The sequence below is a fragment of the Melitaea cinxia genome, chromosome 18 (genome assembly GCF_905220565.1).
Source record: "Melitaea cinxia chromosome 18, ilMelCinx1.1, whole genome shotgun sequence".
In the NCBI taxonomy this organism is placed as follows: Eukaryota; Metazoa; Arthropoda; class Insecta; order Lepidoptera; family Nymphalidae; genus Melitaea; species Melitaea cinxia.
This window is the reverse complement of record NC_059411.1, coordinates 4065598-4092669: the sequence shown is the minus strand read 5'-3', so window position 1 is coordinate 4092669 and position 27072 is coordinate 4065598. Positions and strand designations below refer to the sequence as shown.

Sequence of the window (27072 nt, the reverse complement as noted above, 5' to 3'; positions counted from 1 at the left end):
CGCAGAATGCTAATATTTGTTTAAAATTATAAATAGAAATACTTAAATCAATAAAAAAAATTACACACCACCATGTATTTGACACACAACACGTATACACATATAGTGTATATTTGTTTGTTATTATAGAAGTATATATAGTCTTTGTCAACAGAGTAATAATGTTCAAAACTTATAAATTAACTTAATTATGGTCGAATTTCGATAACTGGGCGACCACTTGTATTTAATAAGTACACATTCTTCATTTACAGTTTCATTGAAGTTCAGTTTCTAATCTTGCCATTGGTTGACATTTTTAGATAATGTCTGCTTAGAGCCGAAATTTAAACATGCTAAATATAAAAAAGTCAAATCGGATTGGTAATTCCGGAGACTTATTTAATTTTGGTTTCGTGATTATAACGTAGTTCAGTAATTATTGTGCCAACAAATATTTAAAATTCAAAACCATTATTACAAAAGGGCGGGATTTAAGTGGATCGGAGGGAACACGTCACCAAGAGCCCTCCGCGTGGGTTTTTTAGTAGGAAGAAATTATAATTTACAATAGAAAGTGATGGAGTGCAAATAGGATTTATAGGTGAAAGATTCCGTTGAAAAAGGGAAAAAACTACTTGTACAACAATTTTAAAGTAAACATTAACACAGAAAATGCTATGATTTCTTCACGAAATATAATAAATAAGAAAGAAATATACGACATTTTTACTAAAAGCAGTACAATATCTTAAACAACGTACATTGAATAATTATTATTCATTAGTTTTAATGAAAAAAAGCTTAAGGCACAGAAAATCTTTACCTATTTATGTAATAAACTTTTTGTTAGGTCGGTAATAAATATAAATTATTTATAGAAAGTATATATATATTGACATTGACAGATAGGAAGAAAATTGGTTTGAGGCTTGAATAAATTATCTACAATTATTATCGAGTAATTGGTATTATTTTCCACGATACATTCATTGCACTTCTCATGAAAAAAAAAAAAAAAATTATGGGCAAGCAAATGGATTATGGACAATTATACGACGTTTTATTATACAGTATTTAAGACATTATTTCGGTTTTGGAATTTTCTATGCTGAGAATACCTTGACTTAAAATTGTATTGTTTAATTTTTAAATATATATTCGAAAAAGCCTGATCTTTATTATAATAGCCCACATTGTGTGTTAATATAGCTGGAAGCTAAGCGAGAAAAAGCTGGTGATCACGTTCTATGTTGTTCAGCGCTTCAAACACAAAAAATACACGCTGTCCACGGCCTCTTTTGTTTAATTACTCACATATAAGAATATACACAAATATTTTGTACGTACATTTACGGCATTTATGGTATTGTAATACCAAATGAACAGTTCAAACAAAAGCACGAGTACCACTCACTGCAGGCCATTACGTTTGCATACCTACCTAAAATTTTTATACTTTAGTGTTTCAGATAATTAACTTTTAGAAATATTTCAGATTATTTTTTTAATAAATTCGCTTTTCCTTATATTAAACGTATTCATAACAATAACAATTGTCATTTAGGTCACACACAAAAAAAAACTCGATTTCGACATAAAAAAATAATACTTAAGTTCCTTTTTTTGGAAAAAATGTATATCTCGTGTGAACGAGTTGATGGACAAAAATCATACAATTGATATTTCTAGTTATTTTTTCGATGTCTGGTAACTTTAAATAACGAAGTTGCAGACGCTTCAAACATACGAGTACTGCAGGAGTTAAAACGCAACCACAGCTGGAAAAAGAGCGTAAACATCAAAACCTCCACTATTGACAGTTCAACAACAAAAAAAAAGGTTGGCTATTCGAAACTATATAATAAATTCTGTTATTCTTTTTGCATGTCATTTTATTTAGGGTTGATTAACTTTTGAAACAGTTAAAAGCAATAAGTTAGTATCGATAACAAAAATATAATTATTCAAGGACTGGAAATAAGAAGATTCAAATAAACATTAAATTGTTCGTTTTCGAGTGTCATGTTTTAATAGTATTCATAAACTAAAATCAGATTTTTTTTGCGTTATAGGTTGTTAATGACCCACTGTTTGGTAAAGGTCTCATCTCCTTCGAAAGAGAAGGGACAGGAACATCCACTCTCCTCATTTAGTTTGCATACGTAACGGTTGTTTTAGAATTTCTGTTAAATCATTCATGTTTATTTTAATTTAAATTTTATAGGACTTGCACACCTTGCTTATTATATTGAAGAAACATTGACAGAAACACACAAAGACACGGAATGGAGTGTTATAGTTTGATGACTATATCTATTAAATGTTGTAAATCGTAGCTTCCAAACTGATGTAACGATAATGTTTTATGTTTTTTTTTTGTTTGAGTATTTGATTTGTTGATTGTTCTTAGCTGTTACACTAAATCTGTCCAGTCGTTTAAAGAACATCAGCTTTTATCTAGATAATAAAGATTGTGATAAACTTCCCAAAGGTTGGCGCGGTTCTAAATTTGAAATCCGGCAGGAAATCCAACTCTTGACCAACTTTGCACAGGTATTGTGTTTTAGCTTATTTAATGGACCTTAGTGGATTTCAATTATATTAGTGACCGCAGTATAACACATAAATGCAATACCGTTTGTAGGAATGCTCATGTATAGGATTTAGCCTGTAACATTCCACTGCTGGGCATAGGCCTCTTGCTTCATGGAGGAGAAGGATCGGAGCTTATTTATATGTGAGTGAAGTGAATGGAAAAATCGATAAATAAACAAACATGACATTTATGTTTCGAAAAATTGTGATAACATTTATAATTTTGACCAGACGACCGCTCTGGTGTAATGGTGCATGTGCTGTTTGGGCGGCGCCTAAGCACCAACGGTCGCGAGTTCAAATTCCGCTCAGGTTGGAATATTGTTTTCAGTCTGGTTGTTGATACAAATATTTATTTCCGGTCTATTTGTTAGTTCATGTGGGTCTCTCCACCGTACCTCGGAGAGCACTTTAAGCTGTCGGTCGCGGTTGTTATCATATACACCTAATAGCGATCGTTACTCATAGTAAGGAATATTTTCGCCAACCAGCATTGGAACAGCGTGGTGAATTAAACTCCTATATGGGGATATAGGCCTATGCCCAGCTGTGGGCTATTACAGGTTGAAGCGTATTTATAATTTTATTTTTCTTTATAGATTAGTTTATCTTACATAGTTATAGACATATTTTGTTTTTTTTTTTTCGTCATAAGAAGACCTCGCCTTATGTCGGAAAGGACATGGAGCATTTCGATTTTTCATAGATGTGTAGCCTTCGGACCTTGCATTAAACTGCTTTGATTACCTGATTCTTTTTAATTACCCGACCTTGCCCTAGATAAGTTTAAACAACAATTGGACCTGTACTTTTCTTGAATAGTTCCCACAATATTTATTCAAAGATATTTATTATATCACGGGGGTGTGGAAAGCATATTGTCCGCCTGACGGTAAGCGATTATTCGAGCCTAGGGACGCCTGCAACTCTAGGTATACCAGAAGCGTATTACCTACCATATCCGAGAGCTTTTAACTACCAATAGGAATACAACACTATTTGAGAGCAGAATTATTGCACTGTGATTCTGTATGGTTTAAGGTACTTCCCTAGTCGGGCTGCTCCAAATTTCGAGCAAGATATTTCCTTCTATTCCCCTTACACATATTAGACGTATCATAATCTTTGTTTGCAATCATCATTAAATGGAAAAATAATTGAAATCATTTAAATAGAAAAAAGATTATAAAGAATCGTAGAAATAAAACATTAATTTTCTATATTTCGTTATCTTGTTCGTCGATATTGGTCACTAATAAGAGTTGAGTAGACGCACACGTTTACTTTTCCAAGCGTCATATAGTGCTTATCTTATCTATGTACACATATACTGTAGAAAATCTCAATTATCGCTATACTATATTTGAAACAGAGTTACATCATTCTACGAGCATCAAGATTAAGTTTTAATATTATTTGCTATTGCATGAGAACGCTTTAATTTTTGTGAAATCTAATCTTCTTTTGCGTCTAAGAACATATAGAATCTTTATGATATAACATTTAAAGGTATTTAAGCGTTTCCACATGATTTAGGTACAGATTAAATGTATTTTTTTTTCTATGTACTTATATTTCCACAGACTACTTGTGAAACTAAATGTTTATTTCTTTATTAGGTATTAGTTACTCTTTATGTACGAGTCTCTCTGCGTATATATGATTGAACCTTTTTTCTTTTCTTACTATATTTGACTTTTTACTCCCAAAATAATTATTCGGGTAAAGTATAACATATGTAGGCTTATTAGATTTCAATGTCACAAAGGTAAAGTAAAATGTATACATAATTATAACTTCGAAGAGTTACTTTTTTCGTTTTGAAGGCAAGAGGTAAATAGAGAAGGTAGGTGGCGTTGCTTCTACGGAGTATCGTTATAAATTATTACGCTCGTGGTAACAAAGTTGCACTTACGCCGTAAAACTTTATCAAGTACATTTTATAATAATTACATAGGTCTTACTAAAATTTCCAAGCAGTTTTTAAGGTTTTTTATTTATTTATTAATATTAAGTATACCTAAAGACAAAACGGTTCATTACGCCAGCATGACAGCTCAGAGTAATGGATATTGAAAACAAAAATAAGAAATTTTGTTTTGAAGTCAGGGTTTTCTTAGACTTGATAACATAATAATGACATCGAAAGGTAAAACTGTAAATGTGTAATGAGAGGATCGGTGCGGTCCTGCGAGGCGCCGCGCGGTGCGGCGTGGTCGCCGGGGCGGGGAGGACGGGCGCGCGGAAGGAATGCGTCGTTTTCGCATCGGGAGAAACGAATGCGTTTAAGCGTCGCGGTACACAATGGCGGCGTGACGAGATCCGGTTCGCGGGTGGCGAGGGGCGTTCGGGGCGGGGGGCTCTAATCGATAGCCGGCGAGCGACGGCCGGGCGACTGCGGCGCATAGGTGACAGCTCGGGCCCAATCAAATTACCGCCGGTGGAGGAGAGCTGCAATGGCACGCACGTCGGAGAAACACACGCTGTCGCCGCCCGCCGAGACCGCGGCCCGGGCTGCGATAACGAGTAGCGGCGTCGTCCGCGACTGAACCAGTACCACACCATCGACTCATGATATGACCACAATGCATTTGCAACAAAACGATACGCGTACTTGCATTGCCCTATGTAGGTGTTATCATCTACTTTAGTTCAAGGAAATTTATTCAAACAAAATATTTTTCAACCCGTCAATTATATAAACAAAGAATATAATGGATACATCCATTAGGTTCAATTTTCTTATGTTTCAGTTCATGGGTAACTATTGTAATTTGCGGCCAAGAGACGGGCTTCCAAGCCATACATAATATAACACATCCATCACCACTATAACCTGTGACACCAAAGCACTGTCCGTCCTTCAACACATACGAGTACACAGCTTCCGAAAACCTATTACCGTAGTCATGCATTCTTAAATACGTTGGTTTTCTCTTAAATGTAATCTGACTTACTCTTAAATAATTCAATAGAATCGATCGACAAAATTTGTCCTATCGTTGAAGATAACAAGAAGATAAAACAAGAAGTTTGCTGCAATTCAAATTCAGTTAATGAACTTAAAAATAATCATGTTTTGTTGTCACGTTTAAGATTATGTAAAACAACCAATTATAGAGTTTCTCTATAATATAAAATCGTTTTTGACCAAAAAATAAAATCGTATTTACTCCAGAAATAAAAGTAATAGTACATTAAGTAGATATTAGTAGAAACGTAGACATATCAATAAAATTGTGCAAACGAGTATAAAAAAAGCAAATGTTCTTCGTTTAAAATCACCTTCCTATAAAAAGAACGCGAATTCAATATCGGAAAATATTTCAAAGTGTAATTTGTAACGAAAACAAAATCGGCAAGCTTAAAGACTGCTCAATATCAAACATTTATGCGGATAGAGTGAACGTGTTCCGAGTTTCATAGCCGAGGATTGGTGTACGCGCATCTAATTATAGGTTATTCCTCTCGCGTACCACACAACAGATCTACGTTATACCATTAACGACCTGCTCACGATTGTGTGTAATGTATGCACACAGGCACACGGCTACCTATGCACCGGCCACGTTACGTTGCGCCAAAATTAATATACGTTCACAAGGACATTTTTATTCGCCTGTCGATGTCAGTCGCTCGTACACGTGGCGGTCTCGACACGATAAACTGTTTCTGGAATACATTCTCGAAAAATCTAAACAACGGAGCTTATGATTACGTTACATATGTATGTGTTTCTAATTATATCTATAGGACTAACGTCGTACGTCCTGTACGATATTCGAAAAATCGATTAATCGGTATAATTCCAATGTGATACCGATGTCGTTTTTATAAGTAACTAGCTGTGCCCGCGGCTTCGCCCGCGTTGAAATCAGAGTGTCACAAAGTTTTCCCGGCAAACTTCCAGTGAAACTCTCATCAAAATCGGCTTAGCCGTTACGTAAACCTTCCTCTTAAACCGCATGAAAATCCGTTCAGTAGATTTTGAGGGAATCTATCACATACAGTTTTGGAGACTGTTTTATAATACACTAACTGTTGCCCGCGACTACATCCGCGTGGTTATAAAGATATGCATTACTATTAAGATGTTTAACGCAAATTATTGTTTTATTTCAGTTACTTGAAATGCTTATCACACTAAGTAACTTTTTAAAAGGCACAATTTAGTATAATTTAATAGTTGTTTTTATAAAACCTCTCTATACACCACATTCTTAGTTTTATTTTCAGGCAGCAGTATAAATAACCTATCAGGCGAACTTATATGTTTCATACAAACTATCAACCCCAATTAAGCCCCTTAGCGGTGGAATATCGCAAAATTCGTTCTTAGCGGACGTCTACTAACTATAATCTACCTCCCTGCCAAATTTCATCTTTGTCCATCCTGGATGGATGAACCCTCCAGCGGTTTTTGAGTTCTCGTGATGAGTGAGTCAGTGACCTTTCTCTTTTATATATATAGATTACGATGCATTATTTGGACAGCATCTCATCATCTATAGAGCACACATTTAACATTTCAAGTCTCTTACTTCAAAAACATAGGACTTTCATACAAACTTCCAACCCCCGGTTCACCCCCTTAGGGATCGAGTTTCGTAAAATCCGTTCTTAGCGGATACCTACGTCTTATAAGGAGCCTACCTGCCAAATTTCAAGTTTGTAGGTGTTATAGTTTCGGAGATTTCGTGATGAGTGAGTGACCTTTCGCTTTTATATATATTATAGATTATAGATTATAGATTATAGATAAAGTGACCGTCGCAATTAAATCGATGACATCATGACTTTAATGTTCGCTGTGGTGGGAAATAAAAGCACAATTCAACCAACTGACAACTACATATCGGTTGCTAGCGACTCGCGAAGTATTAGGCTATTACATACACAGATATTTATGGACAAAAAAAAATCTAATTTATACAACTTTGTCAAAACAGCTACATCTACAGTACAAAAATCGCTAAGACGAGATAGATACATACAAGTACAAAACTTAATTATTAATTAAAATACAAATATGTACTTAGCACGTTTTTAATTTAAGAAAGTCGAGGTATTGGTTGTCTATCAAACGGAACCGGTACCCGTTTACTTTTTACTCGAAAAACTTATTGAGGTGTTTAGTAGACTAATTATTAATTAAAACACCTGCTGTCTGCATGTCACTACTCACATACATTTTGGATAGTTTAATTAAATATAAAAAAAAAAATATTGTGACTATACTTAACCTAAACTGAACCATCTGTGATAAATTTAAATATAATTCTTCATACACTTTGTACGACTAAAGAATCAATTGCACATCGGTGCAAAGACGGGACGCGTCGCTAGTTAGAAATTGCTTTTGAGAATCTATCACACATGAAACTAATCCAAAGTTTATGAAAAGCGATTCTGAGCATTACACTTACCTATCGCTGGGTCGAGAACAGCTTGTGCCGCCTGTTCCTCGCCTATCGGCGTCTTAAGGCATATTTTCTTAAGTTTCATCGCAACCGGTGAGTCTTCTGACTGGGCCACTGTAACACATAGCCATTTTAATAACACAATTCTCTATAAAATCTAAATTAGATGATAATATACTAATTATTAGATATATTATAATTGTTCCTTATAAGAGCGCGGGGGCCGCGTGAGAGCGGGGAGATTGCTTTGATGTAAAACTATTTTTCAGTTTTTTTTTTCGACAGATGTGAATAATTTATTCAAGTAATGTTATTAAATAATAAAATTAATGAGTCGCAAGCTATTTTTTCATACCACTGCAACGCCATTAATTATTGTTTCTGTTTCTGCCTACCTGCAGCCCTGTGTATATTAGTCCAGCAGCCTACGAATGTTTTTTTCAGTGATTAATAACAGACTGATTTGTTGAGATTCAAACTTAGAAAAATTTACGAACATTAAATTTGAAATGACTGATAGTTAATGATCTGCTATAACCACTGCAGATATAGATATCGAATCCTAGGCGGGACGCTATATTGCTAGTAATTTAGTACTAGTCTAGTGATGTTATCATTAAAGGCTTTGAGTAGTACCTAGTGTATAACAACATAATTTTTCAATTTTTATAGTATTATATAGATTCGAACATTATGTAAAAAATACTTTTTGGTCGTCATTGGTAAATGTAGACCAATGCCGATAATTTTTGAAACAAAAAAAAACTGAGTAAGATGAAACGCATTGTAAAAGAAAGAGAATACAACGAAAACGCAAGAAATAATAAATTAAGGGCGTTATTTTTTTAATTTTAAATATGTTTACTTTTTAAAAAAAATAATATTATCTTTTTACCATTTTTAAAGGCTAAAAAGCACTGGTCTAATGTAATTAGTAAATTATTATGAAAATGTTAATTCAACTATACTATAACACAATTATATTTCACAAACTCCTAAATAACAGACAAAAAGACAATAGCAATTGTGTTTACAGATTGACCTTAATTAAATCGATGTCACTTTTGCTTATGAACATTTTAAAAATTATGTTTGCTCGCAAACGAAAAAAAAAACCGACTTAAATTACATCGACGAGTAATACAACGTAGATCGACGAAAAAATAGTCAAGTAACTACGTAAAGATCATCAAAATCGGTACACCCAGTAAAAAGTTATGCGGTATAATACAACGAAGGTCGACGAAAAAATAGTCAAGTAAAAACGCTTATTAGATATAGCTCGAAAACTAGTTGTTAGATCTCAAATAAATTTAAGTGGGACCAATGACACACACCACCGTTCGATTAAAAAAAAAATTGTCGAAATCGGTCCACCCAGTCAAAGTTCTGAAGTAACATACATTTAAAAAAAATACAGTCGAATTGAGAACCACCTCCTTTTTTGAAAGTCGGTTAATTATATAGTACATATTATGTGTGAAACTAAACTGTTTTATTATCGGTTATGTTATGTCATTGTGATGGAATTTATTATGATTGTACTCACTCATTTATAAATCTTTGATTATCCACCTATTAGGAGTATAAAATTTAATCGTGTGTGTGTGTGCGTGTGTGTGTGTGCGTGTGTGTGTGTGCGTGTGTGTATGTGTGTGCGCGTGCGCGTTTGCGGGTGTGCGTGTGTGTCTGATGTGATAGAAAATAGGCTTAAATCTGATCTAGAGCTGCTTAGCCCTTTGCAGTTTCTAGCTCCTGCCTGGTACATCGCTTATGTACATGTTTTACATCAGGTTTAATTTTATTTATACCGATACCACACATTCCCATTATGTCCTACGAAAACATAAAGTTTTGCGTTTATGACAACATTTTTCTCATTTTCAAATAGAAAAGATAAAATAAAATAGTCTGATAAAATATTTATCATCTTAAAGGGTTAATATATATATATATATATATGTTCGGAAGGACGCCCAATAGAGGATTCATACATGTCACGAAAAATTGCATTGATAATAAAATATAATTGAGGAGATAATTATATTGAAGAAAATAACTCGGACAGAATTCAATTAGCTTCGGTCAGTCCTCATTATTACTACATATTGCCTCGTAACGCTGGCAGTTTTATCGAAATAATTTAGAAATACATAACCGTCTATCTGGTACCCTATTAGGATTAAATCAAAAATTATATAAATAGCGTGCCTTCTAATAATAAGTACTTTCAGGGCGTCCTTCCGAACATATATATATATATATATATATTCGGAAGGACGCCCAATAGAGGATTCATACATGTCACGAAAAATTGCATTGATAATAAAATATAATTGAGGAGATAATTATATTGAAGAAAATAACTCGGACAGAATTCAATTAGCTTCGGTCAGTCCTCATTATTACTACATATTGCCTCGTAACGCTGGCAGTTTTATCGAAATAATTTAGAAATACATAACCGTCTATCTGGTACCCTATTAGGATTAAATCAAAAATTATATAAATAGCGTGCCTTCTAATAATAAGTACTTTCAGGGCGTCCTTCCGAACATATATATATATATATATATATATATATATTCGGAAGGACGCCCAATAGAGGATTCATACATGTCACGAAAAATTGCATTGATAATAAAATATAATTGAGGAGATAATTATATTGAAGAAAATAACTCGGACAGAATTCAATTAGCTTCGGTCAGTCCTCATTATTACTACATATTGCCTCGTAACGCTGGCAGTTTTATCGAAATAATTTAGAAATATATAACCGTCTATCTGGTACCCTATTAGGATTAAATCAAAAATTAAATAGCGTGCCTTCTAATAATAAGTACCTTCAGTACGTAATGTCTGCGACCTTGGGAGCTTGTCGGTCACAGGAGACCTCGTGAGGGACACGAGTCGTTCCTGAATTTATCTCGGTAAAATAAATATCGAAAATAGTACTACCACGCTTCTAGCTCCTTTTATAGAGGTTAATAAGTCACATTATATTTTTGTTATTAGGTATCGACACTCGTATAAAAAAAAAAACAATTAACGGTTTGCTCGTCACATGAAAGATTCGATTTTTAATTTTATTAAGGACCATGTTAAATGCGAAAGATGTCATTTTGTGTGGAATCTGAATGATATTAATATTAATATTCAACGTAAAGTAAGACACGTTAAAAAAAAATTAGAAATAAAACAACTTTAAAACAATGTATAACGTTATTTAAAACTTATACTATATATCTACTAGTGACATAATAAAAAAGTGATATCTTCTTCGTTTCGTCTGCGACCTTGAGAGTGCTTCAGTCCCGGAGCTCGGTCGAAAGGCGCGTCGCCCTATCAAAGCGGCTCGACGTACCCTGCCCTGGCAATGCCTAACCGCGACCATACCCAACAAGGGCCCAATGTGGGCCAATCTGTTTATTTACTTGCATTTATTACTTAGTGACTTTATTTGTAATATAAAATGCTTTAAAATGCTTAATTTTTGATTATTATACTTGTATATAATTATTTGAAGAATAAAATTTAATAATTAAAAAAAAAAATTGTTCGCGAATTTATAACAAAGATATTCCATGCCCAATTCAGGTTATGAAAATCGACGAGTTTAATTTATTTCTTATCAATTATTTTACTTTAAAAATAATAAAAATAAGGACATTGCGTTGAAATATCATTGTTTTTTTTTTTTTTTTAATATAATTATAATCGGTATCTGTTTTAGAATATAAGTAAGTGTAATATTTTTATACCTTGTGCTTCCGACCTTGTGGTAAGAGCTACATTCAAAGTAGGTATCGGGTCGCGGCCGCTCTTGAGGGCGGGCGTATAACGCCTATAGCATTTTATAACCTATCTAAATAACAGAATGAGCTTTTACCGTAGTTATTTATTGTTAACGCAAATAAAGATTATAATAGGTATGAAATACCTATGAAATTGCCGTTTTTGATGAAATAAGTTAACGCACTTTTTTTTTAAATTTTTTATTTTTATTATTCCAACTAATTACCCATGGTTTCAATGCATTTTCGCCAACGTAGTGGTAACTTATTGATGCCTTTCTTGAAAAACTCTGCTGGACGGGAGGCAACAAACTCTTCAAAGGCATTTTGTACTGCCTCTCGGGTATTCAATTTTTTTCCTGTCAAAAAGTTATCCAAATTCTGGAAAAAGTGGAAGTCTGTAGGGCCAAGATCTGGTGAGTACGGTGGATGACGGAGAGCTTCCAACCCCAGCTATTGTAAGTTGGCGACCGTATGCTGTGCAGTATGAAGTCGCGCGTTGTCGTGCAGGAACAGCAGAGCCAAGCGATTGACCAAAGCTGGTCGGAGACGTGCGACCTTCCCCATTATTGTGTTTAGTTCTTCACAGTACACATCTGCAGAATTGCTCATGCCGTTTGGTAAGAAGCTGTGATGAATTACACCGGCGCTAGACCACCAAACAGTCACCATCGCTTTCTTAGGGGGTCATTTTTCGTTTAGGGCATTGTTTAGGTACTGAACCAGGATCTAACCAACTAGTTGAGCGCTTGCGATTGTCGAATAGAATTCATTTTTCGTCACAATTAACAATGCAATACAATATGCCTTCGTTTGTGTGTCTGTTTGACAGTGCAAGACACATCTCGACACGTATTACGCGCAGGCGTTCATTCAATTCGTGAGGCACCCATTTGACGAGCTTCTTTACCTTGCCAATTTGACGCAAATGGACCAATATTGTTTTAGTGCTAACTTCGAAAGCTGCTGCTAATTCAGCTGTAGTTTGAGAATCATCAGCCTCCACAGTCGCCTTTAATTCGTCATTGTCGACCAACATTTTCGGCCGACCACGTGGTTCATTTCTTAGGTCAAAATTTCCGGAACGAAAGCGAGTAAACCAATAAAGGGTGGTACGCTCGTTAGTAGCGTTCGCACCGTAAACGTCGTTGATGTTGCGTGCCGCTTCTGCCGCTTTGCTACTACGGAACTCATACTCCATAATCACTCGAATTTTTAACATCCATGATGACGAAAAACCTACAAATGCGATGTTAACAGAACGCTAACCATTAAACAAATGACTAATTATATTCAAAGAATTCTATATTTTTAAAATAAAAATAATTAGAATTTTTTTTAGTTTTTAAATAGCCAGTACGACGAAACGGCAATTTCATAGGTAGTCCATACATAATACATAAAATTTCTATTAGAAACTTCAAAAATCATAGTCATAATATTTAAATTTTCTATTAGAAACTTTAAAGTAAAACATGTGATAACTCTATACTATTCATCAAATCTTCCAAGAAGAATCCTACTAACTATTTGAAAACCTAGTTTCCTTAGGATATTTCGATTTCAACTGAGTTCACGGTCACTAAGAATGGAACGAGGCCAAAAGGGCTCGGCCTCAGAGATCCCGCTCGAGGAAAGTTCTTGCACACGTTCACTTTGTCATGGTCTTTGCCTATATTTTACTGAAAGTTCCGTTTATTTTGACAACCACACATGTCAGAAACATTTTTTTGAAAATTGGTTGCGTAAAATATAACGCGTGGATTCTACCGTCGACTTCTTTAAAAAGAATTTTACCTCAATCCTTATCAGGATATCATACTTAGCGAAAGTTTAACGAAGGTTTTACAAAAATGACAAGTTGTGAAGTCATCAATTTTTTCAACAGCATTATGTATCAAAATTATAAGACACTTAATCCAGTATACCGGGAGGTGTGCTTTGTTCGCATAGTTTTGAGAGCGATGAGATGTCGCTAGTGTGTCGCGGTTAGGCCGCGATACAGGGCTACAGGCGGCCGGGCAGGTGCAAGCTGCACGCTGCGCCGGGAGGCTGCCACCCACCCCCGCTTTCCCCACACCCCCACTCCGCGCACGCCATCTTAACAAATCGATAGGATATGACTGTTCTCAACTTCGCGGGGACGACATTTGGGAGACCGAGTGACCCCTGCTTGATTATATAACGCTAAGCGTTAAAATCGTTCTTATTTTTTTCAGGTTTTTATTTTATAGTTTAATCTTGGTGAAACATCAATAATCTTTTTTTCACTACACGCAAGGACTAAATAATTTTTATTTAATCAATACTTCGATCAACCATTAGATAACAAGAATAACGAAGTTCCCTCCCTAACATTTTGCCCCCAAGCTTATAAAAAGGAACAAAAGAAAACGTTTGCGAGAAACGAAGATTTCCAATTCTATTCTACTTCATATTTTTAATTGCGACGAATGTAATGATGTTTGTTATTCTTCTACACTAAATTTTGCGTTTAAATTGAGAATTTATAAGATGAAAACCCAGGGCATTGCTAAGCCTTATTTTTTCTAAAAATCCTGAAGTGTCGCGGTCGAGGTACAGCTATTTACGTAAATGTAAGGAAGATAAATGCAACTTCTGCAAAACAATAGCGGAAACCCTAGTACCGGGTGGATTTATCATGAAGAATGTTCAAGACATCAACCACATTCATAGGTACTCAGGGATGTCAGCACATGCCTTGTACTCGGCAATTGCAGAACTCTGTCTAGTATCGGTTGTGGATTTCCGCACACGCAAGAAGCGGATAAATTCATAATATTTTTCTATGTAATTATGTATTTACCATTTTTAAGACCCCTTTGCAATTTTAACCTTTCTTGCCACTCCTACTTTAACGCTAGAGTTTATCCCTTAAGATACGTTGAGGTCAGTAGTATGAAAAATATAGGAAATGAAATAGTGTGAAACCTACCGTAACTTTTATGGCATATTTTTGATAAGGTTAGATTGTAGACAAACTATTATTTGACTAACTTAAGGGCATTTTTTGATTTAGTGACCTCGCGAATTTTTTGAGTTTTTATTTTTTCGCGATTGGAACAGGTGAAGAAAAAGGTTCTTCTTGAGACTTCATCAGTTTAAAATTTCACAGAGAGGATCACTTTGGCATATTTTCAAGTTTTGTAATTTTCACTTAATCTGTTCCTCACTTAACTATCCTAAAATCTGAGAGTTAATAAATAAAATTCGGTATTCGGTAAATATTGCTGTGATTCTTAAGTTAGTTGTTTAGTATTAAGCGATGAAATTTGATAAAAAAAAGACCTACAGCTATGGTGTATGGCTATGGTAGCCTAGAGTTTTAGACACATATAAATATTCATAAACTTTTAATGATAAGATGTAGACTTTTTAAGACAGTGCCAGCCGAATTTTATTATACTATGTTTATGATTACACGTTTCTTTAAAACTGTAAATTTGACACAAATCTATATATTAATAGGTGAAGCAAAAGCTTTGTACCCTTTTTTACGAAAATTCCGCGAACGGAGAAGTATGAAATTTCGCACACTTCAGGGGGTGATAGACACAGTTAAAAACCGCGTACTTTAAGTTCGCACGTCTATCACCCCCTTTATAGTTTATATAGAAAAAGCGTGCCTAATCCATTTTTTTTAACTACGCATAAAAATAGATTAAATCCATAAAGACATATATATATTTCTATAGATTAATATTGTTGTCAAACATAATCATTACATAGTATAAAACAGTCGCTTCCCGCTGTCTGTATGCTTTAATCTAAGACTCGCGTTTTCTTATTCCGCCGATAAACTATCACTCAGTTTGGCGGGTTAAGAAATTGTAAAGTATTTGGTCCAAAAATGAATTTATTTTATATTTATTATTATTATTGTTATTATTTAAAAACGATGGCAATTTTTTTAAGCAGCAGCCGGCGGCGTGTCCTGGAATAACTTTCATTAGTACATTGTAATTTCTGTGTAATGTGTATGGTAGAAACCGAACTCTATATGTAGCAGTTACGCAGTTTTGACATCTTAAATAATCGAAACGAAAAACCCCCACCATTTTATTGAGAATTAGAATGTCAACCACACACAATGCAAATAAAAATAAACTAACGCATAAGATAGTTTGGTACACCCGAGAAAACACGATAAGCAGTAATTCAGAACGCCTGGTCATTCAGTAGTACTTAGTGAATCTTGACATTGTAGTTCGAAAAACTAACGTCACGTGTGTAATGCCATATTTATATATGGGGTTAAGGCTTTAGATATAGATGTCTTGTAGAACAACGCACATCTCTTCTGATATGTCCCTAACTTGGACGTGCTTGGTTTCTGTTTTGGTTTATTTTTAAATGTTTTATATATTTATACTAAACGACCGCTCTGGTGTAATAGTGCTGTGCCATGTCGACGGCGCCTAAATAACATCCGACGGTCACGGGTTCGACTTCCGCTCGGAGTGGATATTTGTGGTCATACAAATATTTATTTCCGGTCTGGTTGTTAGTCCTTCCCCGTGGATTATTCCCATCGTGCCTCAGAGAGAACGTTAAGCTGTCGGTCCTGGTTGCTATCATGTACACCCGCGAAAGCGATCGTTACTCATGGTGGGTCATATTATATCCGCCAACCCGCATTGGAGCAGCGTGGTGGATTTATCGCGGTGAGGGTGATCCGGGGGTACCGTACGGTATCGTGGGCTGCAGCTACTGCTCTAGCCGGTGAAACCCCGTGGGAACTCGTGGCGGAGGTCCTTGTCGAGACCTACTCATACGTCTCGGGTAGGAGGGCTCTCGGTGAGAACCCTACGTTGGACGGAATCCTACGAGTACGCCGTATGGGGCAAGAAGCGTTAATGCAGATGTGGGGGGAGAACCTGGTGGAGCAGCCGTATGGCACACGCGTAACGGCTGCCTTGCACCCGGTCCTTGAGCGGTGAATGCGCCGTAAGTGTAAGCCCCTCACCTTCCGTCTGACGCAAGTTCTCACCGGGCACGGCTGCTTTGATGAATATTTGTGTCGGACGGCCCAAAGTGAGCCGACGACTGGATGTCACGATTGCGGCGCGGCGGTGGACTCTGCCCAGCACACCCTCGAGGTGTGCCCGAGATGGGCGGCACTGCGTCACAATCTGAAGACAGTCCTCGGAGGGAACTTGTCACTGCCGAGCGTTATCACCGCGATGCTTGGCGACGACGAGTCCTGGAAGGCGATGGTCTCCTTTTGCGAGACAGTAATGTCCCAGAAGGAGAGTGACGAGCGGATAAGAGAGGAGGCCGCCGACGAGGCCTCCGTCCGCAGGCGACGAACGGGGGTGCGTAAGAGGCACTACTTAATGCGCCTCCAGTAACGCCCTTGTGCCCGTGTCGGGACGGGATGGGAACCCGGTCCTGCTAGACTTGGCATCGTCGGGATTGTTCAGAGGTGAGCCGGACAGTCCCATGGAGAAGTCTGGTCTTTTCGCCGAGGCCAGCCTGTCGCTGGAGGGATCCTGTTGCCTGCAGATCCGGGACCCTCCAATTAATGCGGCTGAAGGCTCACGCAGGGGTTTTTGTCAACTGAAGCCGACATATGGTCTAGGAATGCCTACCCGGGCATCCTGGATATCACACTATGAAAATGGGTTCACCTTGCGATATCAAAAAAAGCGTGGTGGATTTAGCTCTGATCCTTCTCCTACATACGGAAAGAGGACTATGCCCAGCAGTGGGTTATTACAGGCTGAAGCGTATTTTTACTAGCTGTGCTCCGCCTATTTACGCCCGCCTTAATTTGATTAAATCAAACGTACTAAAATATTATGTAGCCTCTATAGCCTTCCTCGGTAAATGTACTATGAAATACAAAAATATAAGTAGTTCCTGAGATTAGGGCGTTCAAATAAAGAAACAAATTCTACGGCTTTATATTAGTATCTATAGATAACAATTTATCAATTACTATCTGTGCCTGCGACTTCGTCCGCGTGGAACTAAAAAAAAAATATTGTTCATTTCCCAGTTACAAAAGAAATAAATTTCTAAAATAAAAGTAGTCTAAGTTACTCCTTATTACTTCAGCTATGTGTCATTGAAAGTTCCGTCACAATCGGCCCAGCAGTTTCAGAGGTTAGCGTCACAAAAATTGTAAAAAACGTTATTTTTGTATATAAACTGTGTATACATCCATATGTATTTAGTAAAAAACGGTGATTTTAATATTACAAACAGACACTCCAATTTAATTTATTTGTATAAATTAAACAATAAGTTTTGCATAAAGAATCAAATGCACTTTTAAAGCCAGTTGAAGTAAAATATATTTTTTTTTTTAAATATTTTAACACTTGTTCGTTTTCAAGTACACACTAATTAAATCCATTTTGGAAGTCGGTTAACAAAACTAAAATGTGTGAAATTGAAAGTTGTTGTTGCGTTTATATTTCAACGTCTTAAAATTAAACAACAATTCTTAAGACTTGTGATAAATTGTGTTCAAGATCTATCATTATATATCTTCCGTCTATTGTAGAAACGTTAGTAAGTTAGAAATACCTAATCTTAGTAGGGGAACCATTTGAACATAGTTTTAGAGTTAGAAAGTATGATTATTAATTTAGTCTATAAAATAAGACGCTATCGTAAGACGGAAGCAGTTATCAGAAATATCTACCAGTCTAGTAAGTAACAAAGCTCATCACGGGTGAATCCGAGCGTGACGTCTATTATATTTATGTTAATAAAATCGTATTTAGTTTCGTGTCTGTGGGAATTGTGCAAAACTACTGATGTCTAGATGCTTCATTGAAATTCCGGGGAGTTTTTACACACGGGGTTTTAGACACGTGTCACGATGTCGACAATTCGACATAGTATTTTGGAGACAAAATCGCGTGTATCGAGCTTATCTTTGCGAAGAATAGATAACGGCACGAGGCGTGATGAGTCTCAAAACTCGTGCTCGACCTTCGTGTCCAAATATAATAACTCCAACGGTCAGCGGTCGACATACGAAAAACAATTAAATATTTAATTTTAAGTGAACGTGACTAAGTAAGGTTGTCTACGTTGTGAAGGCGAATCGTTTTTTTTATTTTTTATTTCACGAAACTACGACCGAGGCTGATCGTCGCCGTCGATTTTTCATAATATAATATTCTCTATAATGCCGCTTCGCTAAGGTTGAAATAACTACCTAAAACAAAAATGTATTTAGTGTATGTATATTTATTGTTGCGAGTATAGATACTAAAAGCTAATTAAAAATCTTTAAAAATCTTTATTAATTCGTTGTGTCCATTTAGTATAATATTAATAGTAGTAATAAATGATAACTGATTTGATTATTTCCGTAAAATGAATAATAATAAATACGAAGGTTTGAGAGACTGGAGCAGTTGATTGCATGGATGTGGTTTGCTGATCTTCTACGAACCTTTTGAAGAGGTTGCGAACGAAGAAAAGCGCGAGGAAGCTGCGAGGAAACGAACAAAACCACGAAACAAAACTAGCTGTTGATCAAATGTTCTTTTTTGATGTAATAGTGAATTAATCCGCCAACCGTAGGACATTCTCTAGACATACATGTCATGTCAAGTTTATTACTCTATTGCGTTACTACTGTATTTGGTGTATGAATTCATTTTACACAATGAATGAAAGAAAAATGCATTTTTAAAGTCATAATATTCATAACGCATTATTGAGAACGAGTCTGTTACCTACTGATTACTGCGCAGGTAGAAACGGATATTCGCTTCAGTTGCTCACTTCCGTTAGATAATTGCAAGAAACACTCATGAATAGCTTTCTCTAATATTGTCACTGGAGTTAGAGAATCAGTTATTACAATTTTATGAACTCCAGTAAGCCTTGCACAATTTTGTTGTAGCAGCGAATACAGCACATCATTTTTTTATAAAAACGAATGATATATATTCAAATAGACTTTATTTTATTAGCATTTTGTACATTTAATAACGAATAACTCTACGGTCCATAATAGGTTTTGTTGTTTTCGTTTGTGGTTAGATGAAGTGGTGCGGATATCGAAACAATGAGACGGTCATGTACAAGTGCGGATCGGTTGGATGCGCGGGGTTCGCCGACCCGGCGTGTAACCGTGTCCCCCCCTCCCCCTCGCGGTCTCACTTTCGATGCGCCCGCGGCTTCTCCGGCCCGACCACGTGCCGGGCCGCCACCGACGCGCCTGACGTCACCACAGGACGCAACGGTGCCCGGTGCTCGCTAGAGCGTGGACTTGTTTGCGCTCTTCATTAGGAGCGCCATGGGAACCGTGCTATTCTGCGGCCTTCTTCTCACTGGCATAATTAATTGAGAAATTTTTCTTTACGCAATAGATATTACGTGGTTATTAACACATACCAAAATTAATTGAAAAAAAAAGCAATTTCGCTTATCATTTTTATCAAAAGCTGAACAAGTATTTTTCACTATAGGTAACGTTATGGAAAACAGTTTAAGAAATAATAATAATAAAACCATTCTATCATCCACTTTTATTTTGATGATTAATATAATATTACTGTTATTTTTGATGATAATAATTGTTTGCTCGCAAACGAAAAAAAAACCGACTTCAATTACATCGACGAGTAATACAACGTAGATCGACGAAAAAATAGTCAAGTAACTACGCGTTATCAAAGATTACTCAAAAAGTGGTTATCAGATCTCGATAAATTTTATATGTGAACATATGATAAACATCAGCTTTCGATTAAATAAAAAATTATCAAAATCGGTACACCCAGTAAAAAGTTATTGCGAATTTTCGAGAGTTTCCCTCGATTTCTCTGGGATCCCATCATCAGATCCTGGTTTCCTTATCATGGTACCAAACTAGGGATATCTCCTTTCCAACAAAAAAAGAATTATCAAAATCGGTACATCCAATAGAAAGTTATGCGGTATAATACAACGTAGGTCGACGAAAAAAGCGTCAAGTAAAAACGCATTATTAGATATAACTCGAAAAGTAGTTGTTAGATCTCAAATAAATTTAAATGGGACCAATTGACACAGACTACCTTTCGATTAAAAAAAAAATTGTCGAAATCGGTCCACCCGGTCAAAAGTTCTGATGTAACATACATAAAAAAAAAGAAATACAGTCGAATTGAGAACCTCCTCCTTTTTTGGAAGTCGGTTAAAAAAGTCATTTATTATATGTATTAAAACTATACTGATGTGAACTAGAATTATTATTTCTGTAGTTTTTTCTTTCTTTCATATGCAGTTTTTTTATCAACAATCAGAACTGACAAATGAACATCGAAAAGAAATAAATATGTTTACCACAAATTATTTCAAATATAGAAGACAAACAGTGACGTGTCTAGACGGAAGAAAGTGCGAAATATTGCGCTTTAGTGTCAATGTGGTACAAAATGAACTAGCATGACGCGGTGACGGTGACTGCGGTTGACAATAATTGGTATCGTCCATTTTATCCGATTATGTCAGCACTAGCTACTCTTTGTTTCACACGTGTTAATTTGAGGGAAAAAAATAATCTCGTTATATGAGCTATCTATATAGCATAAAAAGAATTTTTCAATTCGAACCTGCAGTTCCTAAGATTAGAGCGTTTAAACAAACAAACACGCTTTTCATCTTTACAATTATTAGTATAGATTTATCTTCCGTGCTTCAAGTATTGAAATTAATTCCCAAATAAAACAAATTTTGTCATAAAAATTGCAATAAAATAAACGGGTCAAGAAAAGAGGATCATTAAAACCTAATACTGGTAAGTCAATCAGGAAACCAAAGGTTGAAACGAATGTACGACAAAGCTAATGATCTTGGATGATCTGATTCTAGTACGATGCGCTTATATAAGACTAAATTACGTCTATAATGCTGTTTCGTAAGAGTGCCTGTTAAACGAAGGTTTCACCAATGCAGACGATTTTTTCATAAAGGTAGCAAGCATAAACATAAACAAGTAAAAACGCGGGTATTTTCTACATTTATAATAAGCCTTTCATTACATTTCAATTATGATCTTTAAGTTATTTTTTTCATATAGGTATTTATATTTTCATACAGTAAGCATAAAAGTATTAATAAAACTAATAATATAAGCCTAATAAAACCAAGTCCAAGGCAAATACTAGGAGTTAATCCTCAATTTCCCAGGCTGTAGTGCAATAGCTAAAACCGCATTATGGCGAGGTGAAAGTAGAAAATCGTTATTGTACGATAATTATTGTGTAAATTACAAAATAAGTTATTACATAATTTTAATTAATGTATTTTCTTCCACGATTTAAGATTTCACACGAAAACACTAAAATAAAATCAAAATATTATAACATGAAGTGGCCGTATCTATATAAAAACGGTGAAATAAAAAATAATAAAATGTATTCGCTGCAAAAATTACTTCCTGATATTTCAAAAAAACAAAATGTTTTCTTATACAATTTTTAAAATAAAGAAACGTAGACTAAATGATATTCTGTTAAATAGTAGACCAACTAATAAGGTGTTTTCAAACAGGCGAGGCGAGGCGTGGATGGGCCGAGCGTGAATTGAAATCTCCAAGATGCTTTCATAGCGGCGGTGAGGCGAGGAGTGTTAGGGCGACAATGCGCCAAGCAGGGGTTGATTATTATACTGTTACATTTGTAAAACAAAGGTAAGGTAATTAAACGGTTCTATAATGATTATTTTTAATAGTTTTTTTTTTATTCTACTGTAATACTGACTTTCATGACCTTTTGTTGAAAAGTCAGGTTAGTCTTCCTTATGAAGTTGTACATTTATTCGTTACATATTTCATTCGTTCGGATAAAAATATGATAAAATGAAGTTATATTAAATAAAATATCGGGTGTCTTATTTTATCTATAATCTATAATATATATAAACGCGAAAGGTCATTCATCACAAAATCTCCGAAACTATAACACCTACAAACTTGAAATTTGGCAGGTAGGCTCCTTATAGAAAGTAGACATCCGCTAAGAACGGATTTTACGAAACTCAACCCCTAAGGGGGTAAAATGGGGGTTGAAAGTTTGTATGAGAGTCCCATGTTTTTGACGTAAGAGACTTGAAATTTAAAATGTATGCTCTATAGATGGTAACAAGGTGTTCAAATAATGTATCTTTAGAAATCAACTCCCTTTTGGGGTTAAAACGGGGTTAGGTAGGTTGACTCATTCATCACGAAATCTTCGAAACTATAACAGCTACAAACTTGAAATTCGGCAGGTAGGTTCTTTATAGGGCGTAGACATCTGCTAAGAACGGATTTTACGAAACTCGACCCCTAAGAGGATAAAACGCGGGTTGGAAGTTTCTATGAAAGTCCTATGTTTTTGAAGTAAGAGACTTGAAATTTCAAATGTAAGCTCTATAGATAGTGAAAAGGTGTCCAAATAATGTATCTTTAAAAATCAACCCCTTTTTGGGGTTAAAACGGGGGATAGTAGGTTGGCTCACTCATCACGAAATCTCCGAAACTATAACAGTTACAAACTTGAAATTTGGCAGAAAGGCTCCTTATAGGGCGTAGACATCAGCTAAGAACGAATTTTACGAAATTCGACCCTTAAGGGGGTAAAACGGGGCTTGGAAGTTTGTGTGAAAGTCCCATGTTTTTGAAGTAAGAGACTTGAAATTTAAGATGTATACCTTATAGATGATGAGGTGTCCAAATAATGAATCTTTAGAAATCAACTCCCTTTTGGGGTTAAAACGGGGGATGATAGGTTTACTCACCCATCACGAAATCTCCGAAACTATAACACCTACAAACTTGAAATTTGGCAGGTAGGCTCCTTATAGGGCGTAGACATTTGCTAAGAACGGGTTTTACAAAACTCGACCCCTAAGGGGGTAAAACGGAGGTTGGAAGTTTGTATGAAAGTCCTATGTTTTTGAAATTTAATATTTATGCTCTATAGATGGTGAGAAGGTGTCCAAATAATGTATCTTTAGAAAGCAACTCCCTTTTGGGGTTAAAACGGGGGATGGTAGATTGACTCACTCATCACGAAATCTCCGAAACTATAACAGCTACAAACTTGAAATTTGGCAGGTAGGTTTCTTATAGAGCGTAGACATCCACTAAGAACTTATTTTACGAAACTCAACCCCTAAGGGGATAAAACGGGGGATGGAAGTTTGTATGAAAGTCCTATGTTTTTGAAATTTAATATTTATGCTCTATAGATGGTGAGAAGGTGTCCAAATAATGTATCTTTAGAAAGCAACTCCCTTTTGGGGTTAAAAAGGGGGATGGTAGATTGACTCACTCATCACGAAATCTCCGAAACTATAACAGCTACAAACTTGAAATTTGGCAGGTAGGTTTCTTATAGGGCGTAGACATCCGCTAAGAACTTATTTTACGAAACTCAACCCCTAAGGGGATAAAACGGGGGATGGAAGTTTGTATGAAAGTCCTATGTTTTTGAAGTAAGAGACTTGAAATATAAAATTTATGCTCTTTAGATGGTGACAAGGTGTTCAATTAATGTATCTTTAGAAATCAAATCCTTTTTGAGGTTAAAACGGGGGATGGTAGGTTGACTCACTCATCACGAAATCTCCGAAACTAAAACAGCTACAAACTAGAAATTTGGCAAGTAGGTTCCTTATAGGACGTAGACATCCGCTGAGAACGGATTTTTGAAACCCGACCCCTAAAGGGATAAAATGGGGGTTGGAATTTGTATCAAAGTCCTATGTTTTTGAAGTAAGAGACTTGTAATTTAAAATGTATGCTCTATAGATGATGAGAAGATGTCCAAATAATGCATCGTAATATATAAAAGAGAAAGGTCACTGACTCACTCATCACGAGAACTCAAAAACCGCTAGATGGTCCATCAATCCAGGATGGACAAAGATGAAATTTGGCAGGGAGGTAGATTATAGTTAGTGGACGTCCGCTAAGAACGGATTTTGCGATATTCCCACCGCTAAGGGGGTTTAATTGGGGTTGATAGTTTGTATGAAACATATACAGCCTGAAAATAAAACTAAAAATGAGGTTTTATAAAAATAACTATTAAATTATACTAAATTGTGCCTTTTAAAAAGTTACTCACTTTAATAAGCATTTCAAGTGACTGAAATAAAAAATAATTTGCGTTAAACATCTTAATAGTAATGCATATCTGCATAACCACGCGGACGTAATCGCGGGCAACAGTTAGTGTATTATAAAACAAAGTCTCCAAAAGTGTACTTATGTGATCGATTCGCTCAAAATCTACTGAACGGATTTTCATGCGGTTTCACCAAAGGAGAGGGGGCTTCAAGAGGAAGGTTTACGGAACGGCTAAGCCGATTTTGATGAGAGTTTCACTGGAAGTTTGCCAGGAAAACTTTGTGACACACTGATTTAAACGCGGGCGAAGCCGCGGGCACAGCTAGTTGACTATAAATTAAAGTAAAATAGTGAATCCAAACAGGAGCGGGAGTTCGGGATACATTTCGAGCTGGCGCGTGCCGGCGCGAGACGGCGCCTCCTGTTGCAATATTTTCAGTATCCAAAGTAATAAATACTCTATTCACGTAGTTATACAGTTGAATATTGTTACAACAAATATTTAAGTTCCTGCCTAGCATATCTTAACGCACCAAAATCTTTCGCACCAAAGTGGGGTGTAATGAAAATTTCAATTTTGTCTTGTTTTGACTTAACAAAACCACTAGTTCGTATTGGTGATAAAAATAATAATTTAGAAGTTTATTCTAGGGTACCGACTTTTTAAAGACAGATTAACAAATTAGGATTAAATATAATTAATTTTAAAAAGAGTTTTGCTAGATACTATTGTTTTAACGTCAAGATTTTTCAAACTTTGCATTTACACGAAATAAAAAAATCATATACAGGATAAGATATTTAAAGAGAAATGGAAAAGGTTCGTTTCGAGCCGGTTGAAAAGATCCTAGATAAATCAGAAAAGTTTTAGGATATAAGGTACAAGAGAAGAAATGAAGATTACATGAGTGAACTGCACAAAAATATTTCATTAAAATATAAAATAATTTATTTGAAAGGGATCAAAACAAAATGAAATTGCTACAAACGTTTTCAGAACGCAGGTACAAAGTAATGGTTTGCTATCTCATCGTTTATTTTATGAACAGAGAGATAGCCAGAGGATAAATTATCAAAAATTGTATTTCCGATTATAATATATGAACAGAGACCAAACAGAAAAATTAACTTTTAAGTAAATTGCAAATATATTTATACTATAAAATAACAATATAATTTAAAATATTCTAAGTGATTTTATATGTAATCTTTAAATACTATTTAATATTAATATTATTGCAAATAATATTTAAATTAACATTTAAAATAAATAAAAGCTTTTATTTTTATCACAAAAAGGTATAATTTTATTTCTAAAAGAAATAGAAGTATATAAGAGTTTCTGACGAGATTACTGGTATCTTAGTTTGAGAGGGTCATCGCAGGAGCGACAATTAAAACCGGGATAAGTGTTACGTATACCTGCGAGATGAGGGCGCGGCGGTCGATACGAGGGGCTTGCGAGGATCTAGTTAAGAAGTTCCGAGTGGATGGAATCATTCCTTTTTTTAATATTTTAAGAACGAGTAACAATGTTTATTTTATGTCTAATTTTATTTATTTCGAAATTAATATAATATGTATATATGAGGACGAATTACATTTATAATGATTTTGATGAAGACTTCTTTAATTTTAATACATATGTAGTTCGTTATTGATAGCATAAACTAATAAATAATTAAATAAAAACATTAAACATTTAAAAAAAATATTGAACAGATCGCTATCGGTAATATAAATAAGTGTAAATGTGTTGTACGGGAGGCAGACAGAGGCGGGGAGGTACAGAGGCACTCTTCATTCCATTTAGCTGGTAAATTGTAGAGTTGGGAGGCCATGATTATGTTTACTAACCCCGGCCGACGCCCTACGGTCTACGCGGAGCGAATTAACACTCGATCGTCGTCCCGAAACACGGCGTTTTGTGTAGACGTCCGAATATCTTTAGACAAATAGAATTTATTAATAACGAGCTGTGCCCGCGACTTCGTCCGCGTCGAGTTTAAAAAAAAATGTTCAGTTCGCAGAGTTACAAAATAGATAAATTTCTAAAATAAATCTAGCCTAAGTTACTCCTTGTTACACCAACTATCTGCCAGTGAAAATCCAGATCGGTCCAGTCGTTTCAGAGATTAGCCGGAACAAAGAGACAGACATAAATTATGAAAAAAATTATTTTGGTATA

At 35.5% G+C, this 27072-nt stretch overlaps 1 protein-coding gene across 1 annotated transcript in view; it reads right to left on the bottom strand.

Moving 5' to 3' along the window:
• The window catches only part of LOC123662535 (metastasis-associated protein MTA3), a 99569-nt gene that overhangs the window by 38443 nt on the left and 34054 nt on the right, over positions 1-27072 (bottom strand). Inside the window, exon 3 of the mRNA XM_045597379.1 lies at positions 8004-8111. Within this exon, the coding sequence (XP_045453335.1) occupies positions 8004-8111 (108 nt within the window). The remainder of the gene's footprint in view (positions 1-8003; positions 8112-27072) is intronic.